Below are 20889 nucleotides of genomic sequence, written 5' to 3' on the forward strand. Positions count from 1 at the left end.
TTTATTGTTTATTACACCCCAAGAACGTGTAGTATATCATTTAATTCTCAAAAAATTCTCTAAGTAGGTGTTTTATCCACTTTATGGTTAAGGCTCTCAGAGCTTCAACAACTTTCCCTGAGTGATATAACTAGCAAATAGCTCCCAGGGACTCACTGTTCTCTTGTCTTCATAATGTGTAGTGCTTCTGGGATCTGGAAATGACCTAAACAAGTACTACCCTAGGATACTTTGCTAAAGAGGCATCATCTTCATTACAAAAGTTAATAGCTGGAAGAACACTTCTGACTTCATATCACTCATCTGAATGTCCCATTCAACTAACTCCACAAAATCTACACCTAATGAACAGAATTAGTTTGAATAGAATACCAGCATGATGGTATAAGTTTTCTTGATACAAAGAAACAACCATTCTGGTTTGTTTGTTTGTTTTAATTTAGAGATCTCACTGACTTTATTCAATGACTCATGAATTGGGCAGCATACCATCTAGCAAGTAGAAAGGAAATCCCTAGAAACAATCATCGTAAATGACACCTGCTGATAAAGTAAATCTATCTTATAAATGATTCCAAACTTTTCATTTTTTACTGAGTGAATATTTTGGGCGAGATCCAAGTAAATACCCATGTCTTAAGGGGGTAATACTTTAGGTATAAAACTATCTGGAGACCTGAAAGGCTGTAGTGAGACACTGTTGTGTAAATGCCATCTTTGTCCTCCATTCTTCGGCCCTAATTAACCTCTTCCACTTACAGCACTAATTAGAACCTGGCTAGTTTTCTGGTTCATCAGGTGCCCCTGAGCACGATGCTCAAAGGCCTGTCCCATAATAATAGCTTAATAAATATTTGTTAAGTGGGACAGGGAAAGTTGTCACTTCTTAGATCAAGCCAAACTGAAAAGTAGCAATTTCATCAGATAGTTGTGGGACCATAGGTTAACCTGCTTAAAAATTAATCAGAGGCCCATCAACAATATTGACAGCCAGGCCCAGAGACAACATCACAAACACAAGACAGAGACACAGTATGTCTACCTAGACATCCTGAACCTATGCTGTGGAAAAAGAAAAAAACCTATCAAGGCAAATAAACTAAGCACATACAACTTTGATCTGAAAGGAAACACTGTTATCTTTCTCATCAAACTCAGCTTCAAATAAAGTGCCAGCAGCAAACAAACATCTGTGCTGTACATTTTACTGCAGGATGGATATTTCTTTTTTTTTTTTTTTTTAAAGTAGACAAGTGCAATATTTATTTATTTATTTATTTATTTATTTTTAATTTTTATTTACCCGTGATAGTCACAGAGAGAGAGAGAGAATGAGGCAGAGACACAGGCAGAGGGAGAAGCAGGCTCCATGCACCGGGAGCCCGACGTGGGATTCGATCCCGGGTCTCCAGGATCGCGCCCTGGGCCAAAGGCAGGCGCCAAACCGCTGCGCCACCCAGGGATCCCAGGATGGATATTTCTGAAGCCTGGTCATGCATTCCCAAACTGGGAAAGAGAAATATTTGTCACTTCCACTGAGACCTTAGAGACCTCCCTCAAAAGTTATCACCATACAGAGAAAAGCCCAGGCTCCCAAGTGTAAGCAAAGAGTCAAATCATTACTTGGATATTCAAACAGGCCATCTGAAATTCAGAACAGGATGGGCATTGCTCCTCACAGGTTGTAGTTTGTAAATACAACAGAACTGACTTTGTGGAACATTCAGCACATTCAAATCCTAGCTATGAAAAACCCTCTTTCTCTGGGCTTAGTGTTCTTTCTATCAAGGGTAAGAAATGCAAATGCCTACAGGAGACAGTAAGGAAACCCCTGGAAACCTCAAAAGGCAAGAAGAAAAAGTGAAAGTGAGAACCTGGTTCATGGAAAGTCACTTTAATGGATATGGACAATAATAAATAAATGTACAATCTCTAAAAAAAAAATGAAAAAGAAAACATAAGAGTGAAGCCCTTAGCTAGAATGATGGGGATAGTAGTGTACAGGGGATTGTTGTGCATACACATATTTGCAATTTCACCTGCAGCTCATTGTTGCCATGTCAAAATGGAGGATCAGCGTAATTAATTAGCTGACACTAATTTATGTTTTTTGTTTTTGTTTTTTAAATATAGCAGGCCAACCAAACATATCTGTGGGCTGATTCTGACTTCCATCCTGTTAATTTTATAGATATTCTAATGCTAATTTCTATGATGGGTCTTTTTTAAAAATTTCATTCCCCTTAGCTACTTTTTAAAATTTAAATTCAATTAGCCAACATATAGTACATCATTAGTTTCAGAAGTAGTGTTCAATAATTTATCAGTTGTGTAAATACCCGGTGCTCATCACATCACGTGCCCTCCCTAAAGTCCCTCACCCAATTACCCCATCCCCTCACCCACTGTCCCTCCAGCAACTCTCAGTTTGTTTCCTATCGTGAAGAGTCTCTCATGATGGATCTTAAATGATGACAGATCTGAAATATCAGATTCAGCAAACATGCAGATGAAGCTATAGCTAATGTGAACATAACCTTGTAACCAAGGTGTGCTTGTAAATGTTTAACAACCAGCTCTCTGGGAGCTAAAGCCCTGGTTTTGAGTATTTACCAATTTCTGTGGTATAATCGCCCCCATGATGGCTCCACTCCTAGAGATTCTGACTGCATTTCTAACAATATCCCAGGTGATGTTGATGCTGCTGGTCCCCCGACCACACAGTATTAGGAGTTGAAGAACTGCGATTAGTCCATGACCCAGGTACAGTGAGAAGAGGCATTTGATAAGGTCACATACTGTCCGTAATAGCGCTTGCCCTTGCTAATTCACAGGGCTATCTTCAAAAATCAAATGAGATACCTATGTGAAAATGTTTTGAAGATTTTAAAGAACTATATACATGGATTCTAATTATGTGAGAAGTAAAATAATTCGAGTCTTATCTCAAGATAAAATGCACTAATCTGCTAATCAAAACATTATTTCCACATTGAAGATTCTAATTTATAGAGGGAGCTCAGTGATTCCTGGATGCTAATACTGGGAAAAATATGGATCCCAAACACAAAGCATGCTCAGAATACGTTGTAAAAGGTTGTCTGTATGTTCTTCAGCTCAGTCTGTCAAAAATAACTAAATAAAGAGTTAAATAAATAAATCTGGTAAAAAAAAAAAAAGTCCCAAGAGACTCCATAGCTACTCCTATGGGGGTATTCTAAGGACCTGTCCCAAACCAGTTATATTACTTCTCTGTAGTTGAGAAATAAGTCACCAAATTGTATTTCAGAAATGAATAAAATACATATTTGTATGATTCCTTATACTTCCCAAGGTGCTTTTGAGGACACTAGCTCCCTAAATCACACCGGAAGTGGCAGAAAAGGTTATCTTACTAAGCCAAGAATGATTCACATATAAAATAGTTGATTCTGAATTACAAATTTCACTCAGGGCTCTTTTCTCTAACCAAAGGAGACCTAGGAGACCTGAGAGAGATGAATTTCTAACATGTTCTGTGAGTAAGAAATATGACAAAGCCTCAAAGATGGCTTCTTCTTCCCTGCACCCAATGATAAAGAGGCCAAGTATCAAGCCAGACCCAAGTGGAGATATGACATGGTCTACCAAAAATTATGCTGCTACAATGACATGAATCAGTCCCTGGATTAATAATAGGAACCAAGCTAATAAAAGTCCTTGAGTGGTCCATTTAGATTTAGAGATTCACATATCCACAATTGTCCTCCCTCTTCCTGAGATTTTTTTCTCCAGTATTCTTAACTTTTTTAGATTGTTTCCTTAGAGATTTCTGGTTTAAGTTAAAAGGCCAATTCTTCAGCTCTCACACCTTGAGAAAAATATAATAAAGCAACCAAAATATCCTTTTCTGTTCCCTAAATCTCATTCAACCAATAAGATTATTGCTATTCCCCGTTTGTTAGGGGATATGTCTTTTTTGAAAAGTAAGTCATAAAAGTAAGAAAAGTAAGACAGTAAGAGTCACTTCTAACTTCTAGTTAAAGTTAGTCTTACACTGAACAAAACTCCCAAGGAAAAGTATCTATTATAATGAAGAGTTAGCTGGACAAAAAGGATGTTTTGTTTTGTTTTGTTTTGTTTTGTTTTTCCCATACGTTCTCTATTATTGGAATATTTTGCATTTTAAAGAACTCTTACTGAAGTTAGGAAGTGTAGTTGTGGATGAAAATATTAGATTTGGTACATAAGAACACACTAGTGTGTTCTTCAAAATAAAACTCACAGAATAGAGACAGGGGATAGCTAAGTCTTCCCCTTAAGGATCATTTTCTTCAATGGTGGGATTCCTCATTGGCTTTTCAGTTTCTTAGACCATTTATAGTTAGATTACGTTTTTCTTTGGTGTCCCACTTTGGTGTATCATTAATTCAGAAAGCTAAATTTTGCCAGTCAGAAGTTTATTTGTGACAGTGATCCTAAAACATTAAAAGAAGCAGAAAGGAAACAAGGAAGGAAGAGAGGGAAGGAAAAAAGAAATGCCGTTTTGTTTGGTTGAAAGTCTTCTACACAGGGGTCTAACTTAATGATTGTCTCATGGTTTATAGCTCTCTCTTGTACATTTGAAATTGGATGAAGACTAGTTGACATTGAGGATTTAAGTATATTTACTATACATAAAAAGGACATAGTCATTAGATGTAATAATTGCTAATGATTCAGGGTCTCTTGAATGTCTTTTAGTTAGCTCTAATTACTCAGGTTTTTAAAACATTTCTGTAAAGCCGTCTTATACCAAAAAGTGATTTTATAGCAATGACAGGACTTTATATTATATATATGCGCATTGCTTTACTTTGTCAGAATGCTTACTATATATAGTAGTAAATATTGATCATTTGCAACCATGTAAGCACCTTTAGTTTTCTATTCTGGAAAGGAGAGGTGGGAAGAGCTTGGCTTTAGCACACCTAAGGATCTTAGCACTTACTATTCCCTCTGCTTAAAATACCCTTCCCCGGATACTGGCCTGCTTTGCTTTGTTACTTCTGGTTCCTGCTCCAATGTTACCTTATCACACTAAAGCCCTCCCAACCCTCCTAACCCCTTTTACCCTGCCTTTTTTACCTTCACACACACACACACACACACACACACACACACACACACACACGAGATAGATAGGATATATGGTATATTCTGTACTTTTATATTCATCTGTTTATTTAATTACTGACCAGACTCCACACTAGAATATAAGCTCCTGGAGGGCAGGGCCTTTGTTTTGTTCCTAACAGTACTTGGCACACAGAAGGAGCACAACAAATACTTGTTGGATGAGTGAATGAATGCCTAGGAAAGAGGATGATAAGACCTATCCATCCGCATAGACTTTGGAAGGATAAAGGCACATTCACTTAGTGCACTGACAAATAGGCTATAGGAAGAGATCAGTTCTGTCTTCACTTTATCTAAGACTGAGCATGGAAACAGGAGGCAGCCCTCTTCTTTCTTTTATGGATATATGTCCCTAGCAGGCCAAGCTGTTTGGTAAATACTCCAGACTTGCTCACTGCTCCAGTCTATTCATTAGGGTCCAGAAGCTGCCTGAAGGAGTAGAGGCTTCTTTACCTTGGTTATAAGAAAATATGACCTATCTCAGTTCAGAACCTTGAGAAACACCTTGCTCACAGCCAACATCTATTGAGTAACTTTCTCCCAGAATGTACATTACCCTAATGAGGAACGGAGGCAGTGAGGATGTTGCATAAATGATCCAGGTCACCTGGGTTCACTTTAGGCTCCTTAGTGAAGGTGTCCCCCGATAGGGTAACCTGGCGAACTCCTAGCATTAGGCTGGGTGAGCAAATTCTTCTGAATTAGAATTGAGCTGACACCCTAGCTCTGACTAGGAGGCATTACTAGAGCCTCTTAAGCTCTCTTTAGCTTTAATTTCCTTATCCAAGTAGCACAAGAATGCTATACTTCCCGGTCTCCAAAGGTGACTTCAGGTTCTAATGTCCTAAAACTCCTCCCTCCTCTCTTCACTTTACTGCCACCTTTTTGCAGATGATAATACTGAAGGCTCCAGATGGGATATGTCTCACCCAAAGTCATCCAGCTAGTTAAATGCAGAGACAACACTAGAATTCAGGTTCAATGCTTTTCCAACTATGAACTCAAATTTAATTTTCATGCCCCCCCCCAAAAAAAAATAATTTTCATGCCCCTGGACCTCAGCCTTTTCAGTTTCAAAACTCTTTGATCTTTGGGCCCCTTTACTGGGAAAAAGATGCTATGAATCGTTTAGGTGACAATCAAATTCCACTGATGTGCTGGGAAAAGGAACACAGGAGGAAAAGCCAAAACCTGGTATCATGAGTCTCATCCAGGATACTGTGCTATGACTCCATTGCCAGCTCCTCTAGAAACTACTTGGTACAATCAATGGGATAAATGATGTTACTTTTTATGATACAAAAAAAATTTGCATTCATAGCTTTTTAAAATGCCATGAATAATGTATTGATTCATTAAAATCATAATAATGGATGTGTGTCCAGCAAGACTGGATTACACTAGTTCCATGACAGAATGCCAGTAATTTGCACTCCAGGCTTTGAAAAAGTGTATTTTACAACTTATCTCACTGTATTTTTCAACTTTCTGGCAAGACTAACCCCCAAATCTTCCAAACTTTTCTTCTCTAATGGCCAGTCATTTCTATTGAACCTAGCTAACTATTTTCTCTTTGCTTTCTACATCTTTTATTGCACTTTATTCTCATTTTATTTCCTGTTAGTTGAGGCTGGACAGTGCAGAGATTATCTTGACTGTAAAGATGTAGAAATTGGAACACACAATTGTTAAGAGATTGCTAAATAAAGAGAAACATGAGATATCTTACTCATCCATGTCCTCCGTTTAGCCAAATTTGTCAAACGTAAATGAGCAATGCAGAGCTGGTATAGACTGCTACTCAGGAGACAGCATTGTTCTTATTATGTAAATCCACACACCTGAAATCTTACTATTAAAGGAAGTCACCTATAAATAATACCAAATGTTTTGCTTTTGTTTCAAACAAAACTTCTGAATGACATTCATAAAACAGAAAAGACACTTAGAGCGAACAACGGGTAGACAGCAGTAATCCTTTCTTAGAGGAGTTACAGAAAGCCTTTCTGGCAGGCCTGCATCTCTACAGCTATAAAAGCGGGATGATGATTATGCTTTTCATGACACCACGGTAAGAATCTGGAAAACTCTAAAACACTTCTGAAAGGGAATGATACCATCTTATCTTTAGCATATCGTGCAGCCATAACTATAAGAAAAATGATGATAAGAGCTAATATTTTATAAGCATTTGCTAAGAAGTGCTGGGTCCATAGGATCTCACCTAATCCACTCTGTAACACCCCTACGGGCACAAACTATTCATACACAGGAGGAACTGAGTCACAGAGAGGTGAAGGTACCCTGTCCACAGTCCCAAGGCTAGCAGTCAAGTTCTTCCCTATGAGAAGCCATGCATTTGGACATGGGAGAGGCTTGCTTTCCTTCTCTGAGAGGGGGTTTTGCTGTGTAACAAGCTCAAACCTGACATACCGTTCTGAAGTCCTTTTCAAACTTGAAAGCCCCGCCTCCGGTGGCGCAGAGGGTGGTGTGAAGGCTGGAGAAGTTCTTCTCGCTGCCCATCTGAATGAACCTGTGCATGGCACAGCTGGGGAAGCGGATGAAGTGCAGGTTCCCTTTGCGCCCACACATGGTCAAATTTTTCAGTTCTAAGTGAACGTCTCGGATCCCGGTTTTCCCATAAGCCGTATTAGAAGTCAAATACTTCCTGATGCTCTTCAGGTTCTCCACCTCCTCTTGTTCCTCTTCAGCTGTAATATCCTTCGGTTCGAAGTAGACCAATTTAACCAGCGTTCCACCGATATCCATGCCGAACCATGGGAATGCTGGAGGACAGAAAGACAGTACTGTTGAATTCTATGCTTTTAAAGAGATGCTCAGTTTCTGAATATTCGAAAATAAAATGCAGCGACATCACCTCTGTATGTGCACTGAACATCCAATTCCCCTTACTTCCACGGTATGTGCCTAAGAGACAGGCAAGGAGAAACCCACCATTTAGATGGTGCCGGGGACTCTGTCTACACTCCACTCAGAGTCTGCCTCAGGACTGAGGCTGAGAAGAGGAACAGGACTTTGCAGTGCCCTAGGCCAATCTCAATTCCCAGTGCTTCTCAGGGCTCGAGTATCTTCTCAAGCTGAGTACAATTCCAATTCTTAAAGATCTATTTTTGCATACATCACAGCTCCTAAATGCGAGCTATTTTTTTTTTTTTAAATGCTAGCTATTTTATCAGAATCTCAGCCAAAGAAACAGTGATCTGTTCCAATGCTGGGAAAAACTGGCTATGCTAGGTGTACCACGAGGCGGGTTGGTCTCTAACCCACTTGGCCCACTCCTAGGGTACTTTTCAAAGACAACTGTTATAGCGTTCAATTTTTGCCTCCACAAGCTAACTGTGTAAGACATGAGTCTGCTGCTTTAGTCTACAGAATAGGCAGGAAGGAGGAAGGGAGAGTAGGTTGAGAGAGATGATGACCCTATGGTGGCATAAATCTAAAAAGAACAGTTCCCATTATAGTGTGTTTCTTTTTCATGAAGCAGAAACACTACCTTTGCATCCTGAGTCGCCTCTTCTCTCCCACAGGTTGATTTAATTCAGGGGTGCAATTTGGGCATGAGTATTTTCTGAAAGTTCCCTCATGGTCGCAATCTGTAGGCTTAGGAATTGCTGAACCAGAAGAACCTTGGCCTCTGACAGGCAAGCCCACCAATAAGCATAGTTCCTGACCAGGTCTACAACATGAAGGCATGCCTTTAGGGAATGATGTGTGTGTGTGTACATTTTATATATATAAGCTTATATATATATAAAATCTACTCCAGATGTTTATCTATAACAAGATAAATCTCCATAATAGTTATTTTTATTGTTATTAAAAGAACAGGCTGAGCTCCCTGAACAGGCCAACTTCATTTAGAGGTGACCTAGAAAGTTACTGCTGTGTTGTCAGATGCTTGCTCTGTGATGAACACATAGCAAACCCGAATGAGACTGCAAAATCTGGGGTCTCCCTTTTCATTTCCTTCAGCAGACTCCATGGGCTAAATCTGCAACTGTAATATTAAAGCAGAGTTTAAAGATACAGGGAGCTCAAGTGACTTCTTTCCAAAAGTTTATTTTATTCATCCCTGGAGAACATCCATATGAGCCCTAGTCAAGTTGTGCATGTCACACCCAGAGATAACATTGCCAGGAACACAGGGGAGACCTCCAGAAGTTTTTTCTGTGCTGCCCTACTACTTAGCCCTTTAAATCAGTAAGTTAGGGAGGGTGGAGGGGGCGGTACATAGCAGGAAGCCATTCCTGTACATGCAATTATTTCTCCAGTGCTTCAAGTTGTCATTTTAGCTGTAATCCAAGCCAGCGGCTCCACCCTTGGAAGCAGTAACTCTTAACAAATATAGAAAAATAAAATCCGGGCGGCCCAGGTGGCCCAGCGGTTTAGCGCCGCCTTCAGCCCAGGGTGTGATCCTAGAGACCCGGGATCGAATCCCACATTGGGCTCCCTACATGGAGCCTGCTTCTCCCTCTGCCTCTCTCTCTCTCTCTCTGTCATGAATAAATAAATAAAATCTTTAAAAAATAATAAAAATAAAATCCCAAGTTCCCCAAAAGTTTAAGAGCAGCAGATTCCATTGACAAGACCAAGTTAACAAATCTATTATAATTGTGGAAGTTTGCAAAGCAAATCCCCCACAGCCCAGTGCAGGTTGGGAAGCTTGCTTGTCCTAGCAGGGTAGTAGAAAACTGGAAATAGTTCATCCCTACCAGTCAATTCAACTCACAAATGACATTTCATGGTCCATTCTCTAAAACTCACATCAGCATGGCCCACAGTTTAAGGTAATAGGTAAAACCTCAAGTCAGAATTCACAGCTGCTTCCCATAAAGAGCAGTCAGTAACCAGCTCACTGTCACTCCCTCCACCTCTCAATTCCCTTCCACATCTCAATTCCCTTATCTGTGAAAGGAATGGATTGCAGTAGAAAGGTCTCCAGTTCTCTCCCTACTATAAACTTCCGATGGATTCCTTCAGAAGTATAAAAAAATCACAACCACCTCCAATCATGTAGGCTGGCCAGAGCCCTAGTTTTAATCTCCACTGAAATACTTTATGACATGTCAAAAAGTGCCTGGGCTATGCAATTAGTGTTGCAGGTATAATCCATTCTTATCAGAGTAGGAAAGACACTTACTACTGGATAGGATGGGAGAAGGTATTCTGGAACATTGCCAGGCTAATCATTTTGAAGAACTTGGGGAAACTCCTATTAAAATTAAAAGCACACCTACATTTTTAACCCAGCTAATTCCTCTTCTGGACCATATTTAAAAAGCATGAGGATTTGAGGATAGGTATGACCCAGCAATTACACTACTAGGTATTTATCCAAAGGATACAAACACCATGTTCTGAAGGGGTGCCTGCACCCCAATGTTTATAGCAGCAATGTTCACAACAGTTAAAATCTGGAAAGAGCCCAGATGTCCACTGGCAGATGATGGATAAAGAAGATGTGATATAATATATACAATAAAATATTACTTAGCCACCAGAAGGAATGCAATCTTGCCATTTCTAATGATATGAATGGAACGAAAGAGTATTATGCTAAGCAAAATAAGTCAGAGAAATGCCATATGATTTCACTCATATGCGAAATTTAAGAAACAAAACATGAACATAGGGAAAAGGAAGGAAAAATAAAATAAGATAAAAACAGAGGGAGGCAAACCACAAGAGACTCTTAACTCTGGGAAACTAACTGAGGGTCGCTGGAGGGGAGGGGGCTAGGGGAATGGGTGATGGGCATTAAGGAGGGCACTTGATGAAATGAGCTCTGGGTGTTATATGCAACTGATGAATTACTAAATTCTACTCCGGAACGAATAATACACTGTATGTTAACTAAATTGAACTTAAGGAAAAAAGAAAAAAAAAATGTTCATTGCAACACCCTTTACGGTGATCACATTAAAAAAATAAATAAAAACAGGGGCTTCTGGCTGACTCAATCAGAAGAGCACATGACTCCAGATTCATAAATTCAAGCCCTATATTGGGTGTAGAGATTACTTAAGTGAATTAAAAAAAAAAAAAACCACAAAAAAGAAAAATCTGAAAACAAAGTACATGTGACAGGAAAAATGTTCAACAAAGTTTATTGTTTCCTTTTTTTTAAGTTCCTTTTTTATTTTTTTTTAAGATTTTACTTATTTATTTGACAGAGAATGCAAGCAGGGGGAGCAGCAGAGGGAGAGGGAGAAGCAGGCTCCCTACTGGGCAGGGAGCCCCACCTGGGGCTCGGTCCCAGAGTCCTGAGATCATGACCTGAACCGAAGGCAGATGCCTGAACCACCCAGACATCCCCTACGTTTATTATTTCCAAACCATGGAATACTGGGCACCCATTGAAAAGAATGAATGAGACCTATATCAGTTGTCTGAAGGGATATCCTTAAGCTTCTGTTAATGAGAAAAGTAAAAGATGCCTAGAAGTATAAATAACTTATTTACACCTTATTTGGTTTGAAAAAAAAAAGGAGGGAAGGAAGGCAGGAAAGAAGTAAAGCAGGTGGAAGGGAGACCACTATATTTATGATTGTATGAGCCTGCGGAAAGATATAGAAGGCTATCCCTCCAGGTTAATATCTTTAGGAGGTGGCAGGATGGGCAGGCTGTATGGGTGGAGGCTAGAGGTTAGGGGAGGGGATGGAGAAAATTCTACAGACCATTTGGTAGATGCAGAAGTAAAACACAAACAAACAAAGAACTCAGTGACAATAGAAAATAGGAGACATCTCAGCAAGGAGTGGACAGAACAGGCTGTGTGAAACCCAGGAAATAATCTGGTTCTGTAGTAGAAATCCAGTATTCACCCAGCCACAGCTGTCACCAGTCCTCTGAAATGAAGACTCCCTCCATGACTTTTTATTTGGTTGGCTACTGGTAAGTACAAGCAACTGCGAAGAGGTCTCACTTTTAAAAATGTGGCAGGGGACACCTAAACATTTGGTAAGTTATTTAGAATCCTGCTGTCTTTCCTGCTTTACTTCCTGTTCATTTCAAAGCTTTTGTTGGCAACTCAACAAAACAGTGGAGAAAAAGCATAGAATTCCGAAAATTCAGTTATATCAGCAGTTTTGCTTAAGGTATAAGGGAATAAAGATCGGAATGCTGCATTAGTTTAAATGGCAATAGAAATGCCTTTCACGTACTTATATTCATTCTCACCTTCATGTAAAAAATAAATGAAATAAATGCTCTTCTATTCACATTTTAATACTTGTATAGACATTGTCAGAATTTCTTGTAGAAAAACTGTAAGATTGGGCATCCCAGGTGGCTCGGGGGCTTAGCCTCTTCAGTCCAGGGTGTGGTCCTGGGGACCAGGATCAATCTAGTCCCGCTGTCAGGCTCCCTGCAGAGAGCCTGCTTCTCCCTCTTCCTCTGCCTGTGTGTGTCTCTCATAAATAAATAAATAAATAAATAAATAAATAAATAAATAAATAAATTCTTAAAAAAAAAAAAAGAAACTCAGATTTTGAATGCACAGTTTTATTCATCTTCCTGATGTCAAGGATATCAACCATAAGCCATGGATGGAGATAAAAGACCAGGGAAAGAAAGAATATCCCAATGTAGCTATCAGCTATGATTCATGTGTTCTTTAATCCAGAATATCCAAATGCTTTGATAAATTCAGCTGAACCACTGATAAGTCTGTTCTGTGTTTGCCAGAAGTGATGCCGGTTCTAGATACAGAATGTCTGCATTCACCCTTTATTCCTTCAACCAGATGTCATTTTTTAAGAATTTCTAGAATATCCATCAAAGATGTTCAACAGGAGACAAGGCTTAAAGGACAAGGTGCTACAGATAAGTAGTGGATTTTAGGTCCATATTCTTTCAGCCTATTATAAAGAATAATAATAATAAGGAATAAAAAGAATTATTTCCTAAAGAAGTTCTTGCACAGGTGCACTCGGAAACATACGCAAAGATGTTCACTGCTGCAATTTTTAGTAACAATGTAGACATCCATCACTATGTAAATAAAATGTAATATATGATGGAATACTACACAGCTATGAGAACCTATTAGATTTATAGATTAGATTTATAAGTCTCAAGATAGATAGAGTCCAGGGAAGCCTGGGTAGCTCAGGGATTGAGTGTCTGCCTTTGGCTCAGGGCATAATCCCGGGATCCGGGATCCTGTTCCACCTCGGGCTCCTTACAGGCCTGTGTCTCTGCCTCTCTCTGTGTGTCTCTCATGAATAAATAAAATATTTTTTTTTAAAAAAGTAGATAGAGCCCAAAACACAATGCTGAAGGAAAATTGCTTTAACAGTGAGCCAAGGACATATAGGTTGTCACTCCCAAGTCAGAACATTTAATTACAAGCATGAGACCCTCCAGGGCTTTCTCACAGCGACGGGAAGCATTCTAGATGTTGGTTGATCTGTCAGTTTAGGTCCTGGAGTGAGGATGTAGGCCGTCTTAAGTGCACATACGGCATTAGCACGAAATGAACCTTTGTTGTTTAACCCACTCAGCCTTGGTTATGGTCTGTTACTGCAACACACTGATTTGACTGGTACTTGAAATGGTGTTGTTTCAACAGCATTTGGAAGGCCAAGCAGCCAGGAGGGAGGAAACGGATTTTAGAGGCTGGCAAAGCATTCGGTAAAACCATCATGTATGATAATTTGGAAGGCGGATAATATACCTAGAGAATTAGTAGATATTGTGGAAGAGATGGAAAGCCAAATGTGAGTTGCATGTGTTAGTTACCATTGGCTGCATTTTACTTTTTAATTCTTATTTATTTATTTTAAAGGAGGCTCCCTACTTTCAATTTACAAACCTGAGATCAAGGGTTGCATGGGCTTCTGAATGAGTCAGCCAGGAGCCCCTGTTGGCTGCATTTTAATTTTTTTATTTTATTTTATTTATTTTTGATAGAGAGAGAGAGAGAGAGAGGCAGAGGCACAGGCAGAGGGAGAAGCAGGCTCCATGCACCTGGAGCCCGACGTGGGACTCGATCCCGGTCTCCAGGATCGCGCCCTGGGCCAAAGGCAGGCGCCAAACCGCTGCGCCACCCAGGGTTCTCTTGGCTGCATTTTAAAAGGTACACACAGAAATTGAGGGTTGCTGGAGGAGAGAGGGATGGGGGATGGGTAACTAACTGGGTGACAAGCATTAAAAAGGGCACCTGATGTAATGAGCACTGAGTGTTACATAACAACTGAACTAGCCTCTGAAACTAACAATACACTATGTTAATTAATTGAATTTAAATATAAAAAATAAAAAGAAATTTACCATTAAAAAAAGTGTGCCCAGAAAGTAATTGACTGGTTTACAAACAAAAAGAAGAGAGAATAGGGTCCATTAAATCAGACTTGCAGGGTTGGAAAAAGCAGCTGTTTCTCTTCCCCAACAGATAAACAATGAAACAGAAATGAGAAAGGCTTTGCTTGCAAGAGGTCAATTAGCACTTAGTTGTGAGGCGAGGTTCAAAGCAGGAGAACTGGCTATCACACTCTTAACACTTTTAAAGGGTTATGAAGTCTCCAAGTAAAGATGCAGTTATGGTCAGGGCTTCTTAGTTAATTCTTTCAATTAGAATTCCTCAGGGAAAAAGAGATCGGAGGTGTGGCTTCCCCACCTAAGGCTGACAGGCTCAAAGTATCATCAATTAAGTCAATAAAGAAATGTTGAAAGCAAAACTACAAAAGCATCCAGTGAGCAGAAGTTTGCCAAGGACAGAGGCTGGGCATATGAAAATAAACTAGAGTTAAGTAGATAGGAAACTTACTTCCTTTTGAAAAGAGTTGTACTGCCAGCGAACGCCTGAGCCCCCAACCCTCTAACGTCAGCTGAAAAAGCATATTCTTCAGTCTCACTTTAGTTGTGATCCAGGAGGTTATTGGAAAAGCCAAGGCCTAAAGAGAGCAATGGATTGGGGAGCCCCCTTCCGAGAAAACAATCAAGACCCCAGAGGAACATCCTCTACTTGCAAGTCAGGGAGCAATGGAGCATAGATGGATTTCAGAATTGCTTTGTCAGCATTTTAGAACAATGAGGACCAACGAATGGATGTCTCTCATTCACCTCTTTTCTGAGTAGGAATGTATATTGGGTTTTCCAATCATTTTTTACCATTATTTATTAATATACGATGTGGGGGAGGGGCGCCGCAGGTAACTGGCCGCTTAGTTCAGAAGTCTCTAGCTCAAGAGGACCCACATCCAGAGTTGATGTTGAAACCACTTTGTATCACTCCTTAACTTAGGTCCTCCTGCACATCATCCAGATGCCATGACTGGGTGCAGCTTCAGGGCTGTCTACTTTGGGGTGGGAATCCCTGTCTGTTGCCTGCAGTTGGGGAAAGCAAGGCAAGTATCTGGTAATCAGAGAAGTACATTGTGGTAGCCACTAGTGCTGTTGGCCAAGGATATCTGGTTCTTTTCCTTCTGGGCCCATGGGGTCACACTGCAGGTCCTGGCCAGTTTATAATTGAGCTGGGCGGCGTGCCTCATCCAGTCAGTGAGTTATGCATGGACATGGTGTATGTCACTTCCAGGCAAGAGCACTTATGGCTGGGGTGAGACCCTTCAGAACACTTTCTTTGTTACCATGACCGGCAAAATCCAAGATAATGATTGTTTGATCATCTGAGTCAGAGTGATGATGAGCCAGAATGGAGCCCCCAGCCACTCCCTCAATGGGTTTATAGTGTGAATGAGAAATAAACCTTTATTGTTTTAAGGCACTGAGATTTGGAGATCGTGATGCAGATGGTTTGCCTATCCTGACAAGTATACCCTCCATCAAAATCCGGCTATTTTTCCCCCCTGGAACCTTCCCTCTCCTGCAGAACCAGATCCAGAGACTGCCAGTATGGCTGACAAACATGTGGTAGCTGAGTGTTAATAAAACATTTAACATTGCATTTATTTTTGTCTAAAAAAATTTTTTTAAAAGATTTTATTTATTTATTCATGAGAGACACACAGGGAGAGAGAGAGGCAGAGACACAGGCAGAGGGAGAAGCAGGCTCCATGCAGGGAGCCCAACGTGGGACTCGATCCCAGGTCTCCAGGATCAGGCCCTGGGCTGAAGGCAGCGCTAAACGGCTGAGCCATCTGGGCTGCCCTGTCTAAAAATTTCTCCAAACACAAACCGAGATTGGTAATCTGGTAGTAATTTAAAACTATGACATGAATCTGTATTCCAAATATTGTGGTGAAAATAGTTAAAAGTTTTATTAGTAGCTGATGGATTTAAAACAAAGCCTGTAAGGCAGCCTTGGGTGGCCCAGCGGTTTAGCACGGCCTTCAGCTCTGGTCGTGATCTTGGAGTCTCAGGATCCAGTCCCCGTCAGGCTCCCTGCATGGAGCCTGCTTCTCCCTCTGCCTGTGTCTCTGCCTCTCTCTCTCTCTCTCTCTCTGTCTCTCATGAATAAATAAATAAAAATCTTAAAAAAAAAAAGCCTGTTTTTTAATGATCTTTTTGGAACACTTGAATAGTCTCTGAGAAGAACCTATACTACCTGCAGTAAATTTAAAGGGTTACACAGTGAATTCCAAATAGCATCAATGAGCAAAGATCAAAAAACAAAACAAAACAAAAAAAACCCTCAACACTAGAACACAGAAAAGGTTTCCTACCAAGTCAAAGAAACAATTTTAAAAGGCTAAGGGAGCCCGACACTAGAAAATCTATGTCCTCTTGAACAACCAGCCAGAGCTTTAAGGTATTTCTGATGAGGCAAAGTTCACTAATACCAATATTTCTTCCTGTGTGCAAGATTAGTGCCTTTGGGCTCCCTGACTCAGCAACCAGTTGCTGTCTTGCACAGCTTAACACATCTCTTGAGGTTCCACCAGGTTGGAATTTGTTGAAATAATTATTAATAGGGAACAGTGGGATTGAATTTCTTTTCCCACTACTTCTGAATATATTTGTTTTTTTTTTTTAAGATTTTATTTATTTATTTGAGATAGAGTACGAGAGCATGCAAGCAGGGGGAGGAGCAGAGGGAGAGGAAGAAGCAGACTCCAAGCTCAGTGCAGAGCCCTACATGAGGCTCTATCCCAGGATCCTGAGATCATGACCTGAGCCGAAATCAAGAGTCGGATGCTTAACTGACTGAGCCATCCAGATGCCACACAGATAGATCTGTTGAGCAAATTAATGGGTAGAAAAGATATTTGACGTTTGTATAATCAAACAGGGAAAAAAAAGAAAACTTCTACAACACTGATATTTTTACACTACATGAAGACTAATTATGTTGAAGTTGCTTAAGGACCTCTACCTGTTAAAAAAAAAAAACCCCACAAACTTTGTTAACTTAGATCTAAGTGTGTAATAGAATTGTATTTCTTAAAAGAATTAGTTCTCTGAGGGCTAGGCTTGCCTTCCCTATGTCTAAATTTATTTGGTAGTCTAATGCAGTCTTTGTTGATATACTCATAGAAACATTTAACTTTAATAGGTGAAAGAGACCTTAGGTCAAGTCCAACATCCTGTTTACAGATAAGAAAATTATGGCTCAGAAAGATCAAGGATTGCCCAAGGTCAGCCTCAATAGTTTGGACCCATTTATTTTCAGGTTCATGAGCCATTAAGCTCCCCATTTTGCAAGCCTTGTCTGAGTTGAGTTACCTGTCTCTTGTAGTGACAGCAGCCCACCAGACAGAATGGTCATGGTGAGTTTTCCTTGAGCCACTGACTAAGCTATAAGGTGGAGGCTGGCTCCCTGGTCACTGAAGTCCTGCCCACTCACATCGGCCTAAGCACAACATCCTAGACACACAACACACAGCCCTCCAAAACCATGCTTTTCACTGTGTGAAACAGAAGAGTGGAAAACCTAAGAGCTATTTAAGACTTTGAAGAAAGTGTAAAATTTAATAAAATGGTTTCTGTAACACTGTAGAGGAACCATAATTATTGCACATAGAGCAATAATTAAATATTCTATGCATTAAACATTAAATATTCTATGCAAAGAAACTTGAGTCATGTTTTCTTCCAAATTCATGCACACCAGGTTCCCTTCCTTTGAACTTTAGTCACGTGGCAATTCCTAGTGTTAGCAAGGGTTTAAGGACATAAACACTTACAGAGCACCAGTGGGAATGGAAACTGGTGCAATCTTTCCACAGGGTTCTTGGAAATAGCTATGAAAAAGCTCCAGATTCCTCATATTTTTTATAATACATCAGTTCCACTTTACCCTAAAGAAATAATTATGCATGCATTCAAAAATTTATCTTAAAAAACCACTTCACTTTTACTAAGAGTGAGAAAATTAATTATTGTCCAAAAATACAGAATGAGTTAACTAAACTAAATAAACGATTACTGATTAACATAAAGGAACAAAATACCACCATTAAAATCATTTTGTAGGATGGCATTGAATGATGTGAGGAGAACGTTCATTTTATGTTGTTAGGTGAAAAAGGCAGGTGATTCAATGGTACACTGTACATGATTACAATTTTGTATGAAAGTTATATAGCGGGATCCCTGGGTGGCGCAGCGGTTTGGCGCCTGCCTTTGGCCCCGGGCGCGATCCTGGAGACCCGGGATCGAATCCCACATCGGGCTCCCGGTGCATGGAGCCTGCTTCTCCCTCTACCTGTGTCTCTGCCTCTCTCTCTCTCTCTCTGTGACTATCATAAGTAAATAAAAATTAAAAAAAAAAAGAAAGTTATATAGCTATTTGTGCACAGAAAACAAGACTAGAAACTTCAGGTGGATATGTTAACAGCTGTTATCTCTGGGTCGTGGATTAGGCTAATTTTTTCCTTCTGGCTTTTCTGATGATGCTTTCCAATTGTTTACCGTAATACATTTAATCTTAATAATCAGTTATTTTATTTATAACATTTTATTTATTTATTTATTTATTTATTTATTTATTTATTTGAGAGAGAGAGAGAAAGCATGATGAGGGGGAGGTGCTGGAGGAGTTACTGGGGGAGAGAGCAAGAAGCAGACTCCCTGCTAGTAGGGAGCCCAACCTGGGACTTGATCCCAGGACCCTGAGATCATGACCTGAGGTGATCAGACGCCTAACTAATTGAGCCACCCAGGCACCCAATAATCAAGAGTTATTTTAGAATTCTCAATCCAAAACTTCACTCTAATGTTGCAAAAGAAAAAGAAATTATTTTATGTTTGCTTCAGTGAGCTGACAGCAGATCTGTAGTCCCACCTGTGTGCCTGCATTCCCCAGGTCAGCAGCCCCTTCCTCCCTACACAATACCCTGCCCAGATCAAACCTCTTATTGAAATCCATTAGACACAAGCTATCAATGACAAGGAAAGCCTGGGGACAAAGTTATTGAATCAGTTAGACACTTGACAGGTGGGAAGTTAGGGTAGAAAGAGTCCTGATTTACCCACCTGCACTACTGGCGGGGCAAAACCTGTACGTTAAATTTGGCAATGCAAAACGCACTTATGGGGGATTATGGGGTGGCTCAGTGGTTGAGCATCTGCCTTTGGCCCGAGGCGCGATCCTGGAGTCCCGGGATCGAGTCCCACATCGGGCTCCCTGCGTGGAGCCTGCTTCTCCCTCTGCCTGTATCTCTGCCTCTCTCTCTCTGTGTCTATCATGAATGGATAAATAAAATCTTTAAAAAACAAAAACAAAAACAAAAACGCACTTATGGGGGCAGAGATATGTTTGTGGGAAAGGATCACCGTGGGAAAGGCCACACACATCCCTGTGTGACGATAACCATTCTTCCACTGGCACAGCCTCTGACTCCTGTCAACGTTCTCCCTCTCACTGGGATGGAAACAAAAAGACTGATCATATGATTATATTCTCTTATATGAGAGCGAAAAAGGGAATAGCAAGGATTCCTTTCAGAACCTCTGAGGCAGCAGAAATATTATCACATCAGCCACCAGAATTAAAGCCTGGGTTTCACCAACTCCGCCCTGCAGGCCCAGGTGGTCTGTTCTGCACTAAGGCTAGGCTTGGGTGCCTAGGGCCTGCCATCTTTTTTGGGCACTCGTGAAAATGGTGTAATTTCTCATAAAACAAGAAGAAAACTATAAACTTTCAGGTCAAAGAAAATGTAATATGTCATATCAACACATTCATCTTTATACCAACAGTGTTGAAAATTACAACTTGAAATGTTTTATGGAAGAAGGAGCACATAGAGGCCAAAGTGCTAGGGGTTCATGAAAGTGAGTCTCTGTTTACATTTTGCTTCACACCCAGTCACAGGTTAGACCCGACAGGACCCCCAGCCTGAGTCTGCTTTGCATTTGCAATGTGAACTAGGTAACTATGGTTTGTTTACAATAATTGTATTTCCTTAAAGCAACTTCAATTTTAGTATTTCGTGCAACTAAATTTGAAGTGAAAGCTTTAATTGCACTTATTTTTAAAAACGACAGGCTATATTCAGCCACGTGCTTTCTCAAATTTGCCTTACTATAAAAACTGTCAAAGGCACTTGTTAAAAATATAGACTCCCAGGCCACAGCCTGGAGATTAAGATACAGAGGGACTGGAGAAAACGTTTTTGGGGTGGAGGGGGCGGCGTTAATTCTCACTGGCCAAGTTCAAAATCCCTCTGAATGGGCTCCTCTTGCTGTAACGGTGAAGGAGCTCTGAGGTGGATGGCTGGGGGAGTGCCTGGTAATGACCTGGTAGATGTTCCCATTCCCCAAAGGGACCTGAACACACCTAATTGCTTGTTAGTGAAATTATTAATGGAT

At 40.3% G+C, this 20889-nt stretch overlaps 1 protein-coding gene and 1 long non-coding RNA gene across 3 annotated transcripts in view; one reads left to right on the forward strand and one right to left on the reverse strand.

Moving 5' to 3' along the window:
- The window catches only part of PANK1 (pantothenate kinase 1), a 58872-nt gene that overhangs the window by 15934 nt on the left and 22049 nt on the right, over nt 1–20889 (reverse strand). For both annotated transcript variants that reach the window (XM_049103516.1, XM_025466479.3), the window contains exon 2: nt 7591–7943. In XM_049103516.1, coding sequence (XP_048959473.1) covers nt 7591–7943 — 353 coding nt within the window. The remainder of the gene's footprint in view (nt 1–7590; nt 7944–20889) is intronic.
- Nucleotides 11905–20889, forward strand: part of LOC125753936 (uncharacterized) — a 71693-nt gene continuing 62708 nt past the window's right edge. Inside the window, exon 1 of the long non-coding RNA XR_007406889.1 lies at nt 11905–12072. This is a non-coding gene — a long non-coding RNA (uncharacterized LOC125753936). The remainder of the gene's footprint in view (nt 12073–20889) is intronic.

The sequence above is a fragment of the Canis lupus genome, chromosome 28 (genome assembly GCF_003254725.2).
Source record: "Canis lupus dingo isolate Sandy chromosome 28, ASM325472v2, whole genome shotgun sequence".
Taxonomy (NCBI): Eukaryota; Metazoa; Chordata; class Mammalia; order Carnivora; family Canidae; genus Canis; species Canis lupus.